The 12805-nt window shown below is 35.9% G+C and overlaps 1 protein-coding gene across 4 annotated transcripts in view; it reads right to left on the bottom strand.

Moving 5' to 3' along the window:
- Positions 1-2190: 2190 nt before the first annotated feature.
- PARN (poly(A)-specific ribonuclease) overlaps positions 2191-12805 on the bottom strand; it is a 60371-nt gene continuing 49756 nt past the window's right edge. For all 4 annotated transcript variants that reach the window (XM_055707310.1, XM_055707314.1, XM_055707311.1 and 1 more), the window contains exons 22-24: positions 11275-11464; positions 4308-4501; positions 2191-3136 (exon numbers count right to left, since the gene is read on the bottom strand). In XM_055707310.1, the coding sequence (XP_055563285.1) occupies positions 3084-3136; positions 4308-4501; positions 11275-11464 (437 nt within the window). In that variant the 3' untranslated portion in view covers positions 2191-3083. The remainder of the gene's footprint in view (positions 3137-4307; positions 4502-11274; positions 11465-12805) is intronic.

Here is a 12805-nt window from a genome sequence, read left to right as displayed (position 1 = left end):
CAGCTACAGAAGAAAAATTTTTCACCTCAGCAGTATTTTTTCACTAACAGCAAGGTAAGGCTGGCTGTTCTGTACAATTGGAAGGCAAAACCAAGAACCCTCAAGGCAGCTGCAGCCCCCAGCTCCCGGTGGGCTCCACCTCAGCCCTGAGGGGAGCGGGGAGGCTGCGCCGCCCCGACGGCCAACACCTGCCAGAGAGGCAGAGGAGCCTCCTGCCCATGGCTGCTTCGGCCCTAGCCAGCCTCGACTACACAGAACTCTGAGCTAGGTGTACCCATCGCTACTCCTCCACAGAGAAAGCAAAACAGTAGTTCTAACATTGAACAGAGCTGTGGGTTCCAGCCCCAGGGAGAAAAAGGGAAAGGGGCTGGGGGGAGGGGGGTAAATCAAAAGTGTTACTCGATCAAAATATTACACAGATGCATCTGCCTTTTTATCAGGCCAGAACGTTGCCTCTTAGCAACTTACCAGCCTCCCTCCATAAGGACAAAGCCAGCGGGACGCCCTGCCATACCTCTGGAGTCAGGTAACTGGCACGTAAAGCCCCCAGGGACCGGGACACAGGAAACTCGCAGCCCTGAAGACCAGTGATGACAGCTTTGCTTTTCAGAAACAAATGCTGTAAAGATCTCAATTCCATGCGCATATTTTAAACATACTAGAGGAAGCAAATGTGGATCTAATTTACGGAGTGACATTCTTCCCCTTCTAGCATCAATGATGTCATTTAGATGGAAGGGAAGTGTACCAACCCCCCCAGAACTGCGCACTGCGATGGGTCTCAGTGGGGCCGGCTCCTCCTTAGGCACCACCTGCCACTGACCCCGGCAGTTCTCCACCCAAACTCAGCACCAGAAATACAGACACGCTTTTGTAGCTTACCCAGGTGTTAACCAGTAAAATCGAACAGATATAAGGGCTAGAAAGAAGGAAGAGCACTATTTTCATAAGAGATATCATTTACAGGTAGAGATAAATAACATCCTACTCCACACAATGACAATTCAGGAGGGGAGGAGGGTAGAAATAGAGGGAATATCTATTAACGTTCATATTTCAGAGAAGGATATACATGGCCTACTCTGAAGAAACATGTTTTGAAAGGATCGTATTGTAATGCAATTAAGACTTATATTTTCCCTGCAGGTGTGTAAGTGTTGCTGTTCAAGAGTGAAGTCAGTACCATGCCTCAGGGTAAAGACTCCAGGTAGATTCTCAGAGACAGCACAGGCCTCTATCGCTTGAGCAGAGACCTCCTTGCCTCTCTTTTAAATGCATTTGTATCCTTTCGACATCAATGATTAAGCTCCCTCCCAAATCATCTTATGCCAGTTCTTTAGGACAGATAGTTAATAACAGCCCCCCAACATTTGGACGGAACACTGTATAAATTATCTGAATCATCTCTGTGAGAGATTTTATACAACTTCTAAGTGTTGCATATATTCTGAGAACTAAATTTGCAGCTTCCTTGTAGGTTTGGATACTCAAAAGTGATTTAAGTATTTACTCCTAAGGTCATGAGTGTCAGAGAAGAAAAGTCTCTGGATCCTTAAGGGCAGAAGAGTTCAGTTACTAATTTCCCCTTGTACCACAAATAACTGTCATCTTTCCCACATTTTAGTGGGAGAATGTGAGGATATGGCTGTTATTAAAAAAAAAAACAACTTAATTATACTACTTCTGGTAGTAATCCAAGGATAGAAATAAAACATTTCACATTTAACAACTTTAAATTATGTTTTTCCTTTGCAATGCAAGTTCAAGATAGCTCTCACAATCATTTAAAAAACAACAAATATTGTCATACCTTCAGACAGGTTATTGTATTGTTTAAATAACAGTGGTTCCCACTCTAATATAAAAACAATATGATGAAGCTTTCTTCAAAATATTCCACTCTTCCACAGCACTGGTTTTGAACTTGCTAATTTGTAGAACTTTTTTTTTTTTGCCTCCCTCCAATGGCAACACAGAGCAATTTAAATTTAATAACAACAGGCTTGATTTTCTTGGTTATGTTTCACAAATATCTTGAAAATAGTTCATGGACCAAAAGGGTCTGCTAATCACAGGCTGACAAATACATTGTTCTATTGTGAGGAAAGAAAAGAAAAAACAAAACAAAAAAACAAAAGAGAAGAGCTCCCTAAAAACATTTCAGAAGCTAATAAATAAAACCCAAACCAGTTCCTAAGAAAATTTTTTTAATTTTCATTTTTATGGAAATACATTTTTTTTTATTTCCATGATACAAAAATGTTAAATATCAAACATTTTCTGAAATCTACCAATGCAGATAATTTTTTAAACAAATAAAGGGCTGGTGCAGTTAGCAGGTTTGTCACAGGTACCAAAAACATTTTTACAAAAACCCCACAAGCTGGGGAAGGAGGAGGGAAGAAACAGATCAAGACATAAGAGTGAAAACAGCAATAAGATGTGAAAACAAAGAAAAGCTACCTCCAACCAGGAAATTAATGTTTGAGAAACTTGTAAGTTACAGGTTCTTGAAAGGGTAAGCTACATGTGAAGTTGGTATTTAGATAAATACTGGCTGCACAGGGTGTGGGGGATACAGAATGGAAAACTAAAGAAGATTTCCAGATAAAGTAATTGGTAAAAAGCAACAGGCGAAGATGCAGTTCTACCTGTTTTAAGAATGCTGACAGCATATTGATATTGCCTGAAAAAATAGCTAAAAATTAGGAGATTTGTAGTAACTCCCCTCTAGCACAGCAAACAGCCTAGCACAAAGTCTTAAGAGTGCCAGTTCTTTTTGTACATTTCATAGCCAGCATGCCAAAGTAGGTGACCAAAATGCATTTAGTCTTGCTTCTTAAATCTAACATCATTTACGACAGCAAGTATTTCACATGATCAACAACGAATCATATACTAGTTAATATACACACAAGTAAAATTGACAGTGACTGTTCAATAAACAGTTTAAAATAATTAAACTGATTTTCAGGACACATACTGCTTTGTTAACACCACTTTATTTAAATAAAGTATGGCTTCCAAGAGGTGTATTCTTGCAACTGCTTTCAATCAGTTCCACTTGTTAAGGCAGTTGTTTCCTACCATGTTTCAGGGACTTCAAAAATTCCAGTGGAACTAGTTGTGAGGCTTCCTAAAAGACAGAGTCATGGAACAGTATATTGAAGACTTCAATATACAAACACTGAAAGGAATAAAAATCAAATCAAGAATCTTTTTATTCTTTCAGAGCATACAAAGACATAGTTTCTCCTCTAGAGCAAGGCTCTAGATACATTACTGGCAAGCCAATAGTTACAAAGGGAAACGAAAAGACTGTTTAAGTAGGCACTTAAAAAAAGCAACATCAATTTTCTTACCCTAATAGTAACTAATATATTTTGCAGTTAATGAGTAATTTTTATCCATGCAATTTTGTTTTTACAGTAATTGTGATGATAAAGTTAAATAACAGTTTTCCCAAGTGCACTTGCAGTTATTCTTGTTTAAGGCAGTTGAGACACTGAAGAATATTTCCAGCCCAAATTAATTGGAGAAGAAAGATGAATTACACTAATACCAATAATGTACATTTCCATAATGCCAAATACAGAGGATTAATTTTATACTCGAAATTACAGTAGACAGTCTTGTCATTTTGCATATGCTTGCATGGTCCAATTGCCCTACTGAACTACAAAAAGAAAGCAATTTCCAAGCACAGCTTTTGAAAACAGCTAAGAAATATTTTACTTCACCAAATCAGGAGAAAGAATGCTTGGTATACAATACCACTTTCTGGATAAAAGTGGTTAAAGCAGATACTGAAATGAAGTTTTACCTGTTAATATACAGGCAGTGCTCCAGATGACCAATAATTAAGATATGAATACTTTTAATATAGTCTAATAAATTTCTAAAATAAATTACTAACAACTTGAAATGGAATAAAAAATAGATCAATAAAAATACTTTGAGATTTAAATTCATGTGACCAAAGGTGCAATAACTCACACAATGCAGCAAAAATACCAGGTGAAACATAGTCATCTGACTGCCACTTGCCTATCTTCTGTTTTGTGGTTTGGGTTTTTTTTATGTTTGTTTGGGGTTTTTTGTTTGGTTTTTTTTGGTTTTTTTACAATTTTTGTATGATGCAATCATCAGTTTAAATAACTTTCCTGAACTTCTATGAATGTAATAGGGTAAGTCACTGTTATAAGTTACTTTGCAGTAAGTTAAGACATTCAAGAAAACTTCAATTCTGTTCAGGCTTAGGGTAGTTCCAAACAGAAAAGAAAACCATGCACACACACTGTGCTTACCTGCTGGAACTTGTTCTGTCTTGATCTTTTTGAACTTTTTGGCTCTCTTTTTACCATCTGGCAAGGACTCTGCACAGGACTGAGTCTGATCATATTCTGGACTTTGGCTTTCTCCCTCTTCCATATCATCAGAACCAGTTTCCTCCTGAATAGGACTCATGCTTCTCTTTCCCACTGTACTGGTACCTGTAAAACTGAAATGTACATGAAATAATAATTATGAACAAGTCAAGAAAAATTATTACATAGGTACTAGTTGTTGTGCATCTAATAAATGCTTATGAATGTAGTAGAATAAACTGTAGGAAGTGGTGTACCATGAATTTACATTATTTGGAAGAGGACTTAACTATAAAATTCCATAAATCATCTATTAACACAACCTTACATACATGAAGGCATTCATTCTTTGTCCTACAGATGGCTCAGGCTTAGCTGCTATTCTGATGAGATCACTCAACTCTAAAGCTGTTCTATATCCCTGCTTAGTTTTAATTTTTATTCTCTTAGTTACGAAAGCTCTTGTAAAGCATTCTTGATAGACACCAAGTTATACACAACTGTTAAGCCTCAAAACCACATCCTGATATTGAAAGGTTCTACATGCTAACTTGATCTTCTCTCCTGGAACTATAAGCAATTCTAAAAGCATTTCTGTTACATAAAGGTAGAGAAAACCATCAAGCTCCATATGACAAACTTTAAATCACGCCTTAAAGTGAAGAGTACTACCATCCAACAGACTGGTAAAATAAAAACCACAAAATATTGCACACTCATTTCATAGGTAGTATTTGAATGAAGCCTGACTAATACAGTATGAAGATGAACTTAGGAGTTCCATTTCATCTAGCATACATTGAAGTAACGCTGCATAGATTTTCATTCAACTGGAATGCTATTGTTAAGTTTCCTTGAAATACAAATGACAATATTTAAATTAGCATGAATATAAGAAAGAATGGAGTAGCAAAGGGGCTAATTAAAAAAATAGTTCCCATTACAAACTTCTAGATATGTGAAAGTCAGCTACTTAAATTTCCATTTTAGTTCTCCATTAGAACAACCAAGTTAAAAAAAAAGGAAGTTTTAGATTTACAAACTAGTTTTTCATCAAGAACTACACAAAATGGCTGTATGCATCTAAGCCATGTTCTATTTCTTATTTACATAAAAATTAATACAGGTTTATAGAACAAAGCTTTATAAGCTTTTCTTTTTTTCCTTTCTAATCAACAATAGCTGGGATTTATGGTGTTTCAATAAGGTTTCAGCTAAAGGACTGTTAAATTTGGCTGTATAGTTTGGGTTTTGAAATGGAATTTTTTCAGCTGAACATTTTGCAATTTAAAACAGACCTCTCTGGGATGTCCAAAGGCAATAAACAAACATAAAACATATGATTACACCTCATGCTCTTACTGCCACTTCAGGAGCACAAACACCATTTACTTTGATGAATAGCTGGCTTTTCCTCCAAACATTCACACACAGAAGGCCTTCTTGCATGATTTCTTACAAAGCATCATTTTGAGTCACACTGCAACTACCATCAACACGTCAATATTGTCAAACAGGCAAAAACTAGGTTGAGAAAGAAAAAAGCTCTAGTGAAGAAAAAAGGATTTAGAAAATGAGAAACTACTCTTTTTTAAAAAAAAAACCCATTGTTTAGAAAAGATTGTAAGAAATATACTTTTGGGAAAATTATTCTGAAAAATACATAAGGAATAAAAACTCAGGAGCCATAAATTATGATCCCAGGATTTCTTAGACATATCATGAGCACTTGGCTCTTAGAAGGGAACTTGCACTCACTGTAGGTCTTATGGATGAATTTCATTTTTTTCAACTTAAAACTCTTGAGAAGTTATTGCAAATAAAGAGAAACAAGTTCTTGACCTTCACTGCACATTTAGCTGTGTACCAAAGAACAAAGTAGAAATTAATTTTAGGCCTTATGTTCTTTCTGCAGATAACCTCAAGGGGAAAAAAACCCACCAAAAGACTGGCAGCACGAAGTCCAAAATATATTTTATAATCAAGAACTTTTGACTTCTTGCTTTCTCCCAAGAATACTAATTTTATTCTACATTCATTCATTGATTGCATGGATTATAGACAGATATGGGTTGATTTTGTCTTATTCTTCTTGGACCTAAAATAAGAAATGTCATTTATTCACTTAGTAATTCTAGCAAATCACTATGGTTGCATATACAAGTTAGAGCACTACTCAGAGCAAAGTTCAGTTTTCTAATTGCACCAACTATTTTGGAGTATGTCCATATTTCTGTCTCAATTTCCTTACTCTGTTGAGAGACAACTAAACAAAGTGGAAGAACAGTACAGACTAACAGCTATTAATAACTGGCCATTCAGACATACTTGTGTAGGGTCCTCAACTGTGTGGATACCTGAGCCATTTAGAGACACAGACTTATATCTTCCATTAACAAATATTGCACTTAGGTTTCAAAACACACATGTACAACAGTCACCCAGGCAATAATAATTATTTTTTAAATTAATATAGTTAAAGAGGTTCTGAAATTTCTTTTGTATATTGAAATGCAGATTGCTCTAACTTTTAAAATAAAATTACTAGCCAAGGTTGGGGTGGGCAGGGGGTGGGCAGCAGCAGAGACCCAAAACACCCCACCACAAGAAAAACCTATCATACATTGCCAGTTGGCAAATCTACTTAGTGAACACAATATAGCTTTCACAACAGTCAGTGACGATGGTAGGCGGGGTTCTAAGCCTCTTCAATGACAGCAGTTTCCACTAGTCCTTTTCCCCTGACCTCTCCCTTCTGTTGACCTATTTTAACGCCAGCCCACAGGCAAACCTGACAAGGATGAATGCCACTGGAGAAAGGTGGTATAAACACAAAACCCTAGATTTTATTTATGATTTCTATTCCTATTCAGTACAATCCTGATCACAGAAGAATACAGGTTTTTTGTTAAATTCCAGCAGTATGACTAGGAACATCAGTACTAAACACAGTTTAACGCATCAACAGGATGTAGAGGACTTCTATATCGCTCTACTGCCAGAAAGAGCACAGATTCCATCTGATTAAACTGCCCATGAAGTTTGTGACATCATTTCAGCTAATAAATAGCAGCAATCCAATTAGTACTATGGCAATTATTTTGAAAAATCAGCAACTGGGGGGGGGGGGGGGGGGGGGGGGCAAGAGGTAGGAAAAAAATTATGACAAAGTAGCATTAAACATTTTGTTTTGGAAATGTTCTGGAAAAGCATGTCCAACTTACAAAAGGATCACTTACTTCCATCACAATAGAGCATATTGAATTGGCCTGGATATATACAGACCTCCAACTTCAATTAAGTTTCATTTAAACAAAAACAATCCTGTGTTCTCTCTCCACTTAGAAAAACACTGGAGGGAGGGGAGTAGTTTATGACCCAACACAACAATCAGTCATTTCAGCTTAACAGCAGGTGAAATCACCTGAAATAACACTATAATACTGGAATACCATAATAATTTTCTTGCAATATTTATTCTCCATATCTTTAATGACTCAGCTTTTCCCAATTCTTATCCTTTATTTAGTAATGAACCACTATAAACGACCATTTCTGTAAAAAACACAAAAGAATCATCAGAGGAAATCCATGAACATTTCAAAAATAAGATAATCTTCCGCAAAATAAAGAAATTCAAGGAAGCAGTGCTACAAACAGCACCCTGACTTGACAGAAGATGCAGCAGACCTGGTTTTAGCTAGAAAATGTGTAAGGCAAAATGGCATATCGCTTTCCTGTACTTCATACTAATGCAAGTCTTCTGCTATTGACCTTATTCTATTTTACTAATTCCTAGATGATGACCAGGAAAATTAGAATACATAAGTACAAGTAGAGCAGGATACCCAATTGTACATAGAACATACTCTATTACTCTATTTGATTTTTCATCCTGTGGTTTAACACTATTTTGCTAAAGAAAAGATCTTAAATCCATGCATTTAACAGTCACAGCAGAGCTGGCTGGCAGGCAGTTATTTGCTAGCACAACACAGCCAGTACTGTGTAATACACAAGAGGCCATGATTCATCTGTTTCAAAAGTGCGTTCTGAATAGCGAACGGCTTTAAAGAAGCAGATCTTACTAACTGCTTGAAGTTTTGTCATATGCATCAGTTTCTCCTCTACTTCTCTACCTGACATTAATGATCAGGCATATTTCCATTAAAATCAGTTTTGATATCTAACAGTAGAAGTTATATGCAAGGGATATATATTAATTACAAGTGATTTTACCTTGTGACTGCTACTATACTATATTTTCTGTAGAGTAGTTCCTCTATAATATGAGACTGTAGGTTTTTTAGTAGGACAGGAATTAAAGAACCTTTGGTACATACTTCTCAATCTGTCAGTTTAAGACAAAAGTTCCTTACAAGAAACACCCAACAACTTCATTACTGAATGAAAAATTCAGGATATATTGCCATCACGGAGAGCAACAGCTATTCTGCAACTGTGCTGCCTGACAGAAACTGATGCAGCAAGCTTGTTAAAAAATAAATAAATAATGGATGTAGTAACACAAAACTATTCTAAGTGATCAGCTGCTAGATACATCACAGTATTGACGGCTCCATTATATATGATTCAAATTAATCTGGACAAATATACACACATATACCTGCACACATATATATTTGTCCTGAATGCTTTATATAAATATTTATATTTTATATTAAAATTGTTATATATGATATACAAGAATATAAATAAATATTTCGGAGATATCTTTGGAAACAAAAGGAAAGTGTTCACCTGGAGTGAACTGAAAGACCACAAGGTTTGCAGTTCCACGTTATACCTAACCAAATTACACTTAAAAGGAAACATTTACAAAAGATTAGCTGACAAGAGAACACACTAACTAGTAACAAATAAAAATATTATTAACAAAAACATGTCAAAAGACCTGCATGAATGAGAATTTGGGACAGAACCAAATCACTTTATTAATGGAATGAGAGAACAAAAATTCATGTAACATCAGTTACAAAAAAGTTCTATCAACAAAATAAAGGCTGCTATCCAAGACTATCAAAGTGTTGACCATCTGAAAACAAGGGTGCTTTTTGTGGAATTTTACAACACTAGAAAAAATAGATTAAAAATTTTCAAGATTAAGTGCTTAGGCATATAACTCATTGTGGTGTATCATAATTTTAAGGAAAGAATTCATGGAAAATTTTATTCAGCAATTTTCCAAATTATACATTTGTGGTAGTCCTTAAACTTCTTCAGGAGATGACAAATCAGTGTTCCATATTTACTGTTTTCTGAAGTATGTGTTAAAAGAAGAAGTTGTCTATGGTTCAAACCATAAGCTGCCACTCTAACCACCTGTCTAGAATCTGTCAGATACCCCAAAGCCAACATCCATCCAGAAGAGATACTTCCCTTAGTAGAAATAAAACTAGGACTCAGTATTTCTTTGCAGTAGACTCAAGATGTGGTATGTATTTTCAGACTAAGTAATAGACTTAATTATAGACCTAAACCTTAGCCACGTGTAAACTAGCATCAGGACAATCTTTAGAGCTCCTCATCTCTTCACAGCATACAATTCCAAGTCTTCCTAAGTAAACTAATTCAATTAAACTAGTTTCATTTGATAAGGATTTTATCACCAGGTTCCTCCATAGGTTTTTTTGGAATCAAACTTGTGTCTAGCACATTTAGAATTCCCACCATGACGAAAGCCATGAACATCTGACTGCCAGCCAAAATACACACCTGCATTTAATTTTGCGAAGTAGGCAAATCACAAGCTCATGTTAAGTCAGAAGAACAGAACAAGTTTAGTATATTTATTACATGACTGATAGCATTTATCAGAAGATGTAATGAGAGAGAGGACTTATAATAGCATTCCCAAGAAAGAAAAAGCAGGAAGACCTCAGTGTTCGTTTTATGACCACCTCATTTGTTCTGACTAACCAGGAAAAAAACCCAAAACAACCAAAACCAACAAATCAAAAAAACTCCTCCAAATAAACAAACAACAAACCCCCAAAACATCACCTTTTTATGCCGAATTTATAGACTCTGGGGGAGGGGGGTAGTGGAAGAAAAAAAATGGCAGTAACGTGATAGGATAATTACGTGTTATTTTAAAATATTTTATATTTTCATTAAAATATACAAAAATACATTAACACTAAAAGACCCTTCCTATTCACAGCTACACAGATGACTACGAAGCCTCCTGTTACCATCGTATCTAAAAGCCATCATTAATATGAGAGGGTAAAAATGGAACAACAAATACACACAGCAAATACACCTACTACAGGATACAACATACCAGAATCAAAACTGGCATCTCCTGACTTATTGTTGTCCTTAAATAATGAACTAAAACCCATTTCAGGTTTTATTTCAAAAGTTTAAAGCCACGCAAGTATCATCATTTGCCTTCTTGTTTCTGAAACATAAGAACGATTTCATCAGGACTGTTCAAGATTGTAATTTATACCCTCCTCTGTGGCATGGAAAGTATTACCACGGAAAGTCATCCAAAACCCAATACAGCCTTTACAGGGGTATAAAATGACAGCTAAGTTTCCAGATAACACAAGCTATTCAGAGGTGTCAAACTAAGAAAACAATTATTTTATTTTGGTTATAAGAAATGGTACTGCTACATCAAGCTCCGAAACTGTGATCTGACCTGCCCTCAGGATCCCAGTATCTTAGAAATTTGTCTAATCACATTTGTGATGGAACGCCCTCTGCTCCTTTAGCTATGATCTTGTGACAGCTGATATACCACTACTGATTTATATCCAAAGAAATATGTACAGGAAAAAAGTAATCCATTGGTGAAGAACTACCTGAAAATTGCTAGACTTCTAATAAAAATTCAATAAAAATACAAGAGTTGGCAATGCAAGAAAAGTCTCACCTGTTAACACAGTAGTATCGACTCTGGGAAACATAAGGTGTGCATTGAGTTTTTAACTGCTTTCTCTCCATCTCCTTCCAACTATCTTCTGTACATTTTCTCTTTGCCTGTTTTTCTTCATGTTTTTTCTCAACATATTCTGCATATGTCTGGATCCTATAACTTTCAGCATATCTGCTGGTGTTTACAGCTATGGAGAAGAAGAGTGATGTTATATACAAAACACCGTTAAATGACAGCATGCCCTCTCCTGAAATAACTGATTTTGAAAAGCAGAAGGCAGTGAACTACTTGCTCTGTTCATATAAACAACTTCTAGTTCTATTGATAATGATTTGGGGGGGGGGGGGGGGGGGGAAGACAGAAAATAAAGAAAATTAAAAAAAAAATTGTACTCTCCTAAATTCACATTTGAATTAGATATTCAAAACTCTTCTCAGAGTCAGGCTTCATACAAAAAGGGTTAAATCTACTTAAGACTTTTCTTTTAAATTAGAAACCATCAATTCTTCAGTTGCAGCCCTCTTCCAGATCGCTTGTTGGCAAGAAAAGATTTCCTGGATTTTTTCCCCTTTTAGTCTCATAACTTAACCCAGCAGGTTTATTTTGCAAGTCTGCCAGGAAAAGACGACATTTGCAAAGCCTCTGCCAAAACTCTATTTGATTGCTGTGAAACATAAGCTTATTTGAGCTGCATTTTTGGTTGCACAAGATATCCATGGAAGCAGCACTCAGCTAATATCCAGCTGTTCTGTGCTTGGATCTTTCTAATGTCTGGTCTCCATTTAACTAAAAAAGACTGCGAGTTCAAGGTAGAAGGATTTCTGTCCATGCAAAATTAGAATCACCTCGAAAATAAAGAAAAACCTTCCACTGCCTTCACTCAGCAAAAATTTACCAACGTTCCTTCAAGTCCCAGCATCTTCACAGCTCTCAGCCTCTAGTCTGCAAGCCAAGCTCTGGCCTGAAGCCATCACTATAACAGATGATTCAGCAAATTAAACTGACTGTCAGTGGTGTCCTCTGCTGTTTTCAGTGTAACTCACTGAAAAAAAGTATTGTAAACCAACCAGTAAATCAGTTTAAATATATATTTAAAAACCCCAAACAAACATACATGTTTTTCATATATTTGGGCTACACATTTCGAAATACCGTAATTGTAATGAAGACAAAATTCTGATTTTACTACTTGTAATCTTTTTGTAGATATTTCAGATGCATATCCAAACTTCTGATTTAGCTGAAGTGTTGTCACCTTGAATACAGATATTCGGTATTACATCTAGTCCAAGCAAGTTCCAACATCACAATTCAAAAAAGGTGAGGAAGATAAGTGAATATTATTTTCCCCCCCTTTTTCAGAACAGAGCATCCATTCTGCATATTGGCTATGCTACTGTGAAATGAATTACCTACAATACCCGTCACAGCACATAGATGCTGCTGCTGCAAAGTTTTTCAAATTTAGTAAAACTAGGCAACAGCATCAGGTATTTAATTTTAATCCCAAGAATAGATACCAGCAATT

This window comes from Falco cherrug, chromosome 4 (assembly GCF_023634085.1).
Source record: "Falco cherrug isolate bFalChe1 chromosome 4, bFalChe1.pri, whole genome shotgun sequence".
Lineage (NCBI taxonomy): Eukaryota > Metazoa > Chordata > Aves > Falconiformes > Falconidae > Falco > Falco cherrug.
This window is presented reverse-complemented; position numbering and strand designations above follow the sequence as displayed.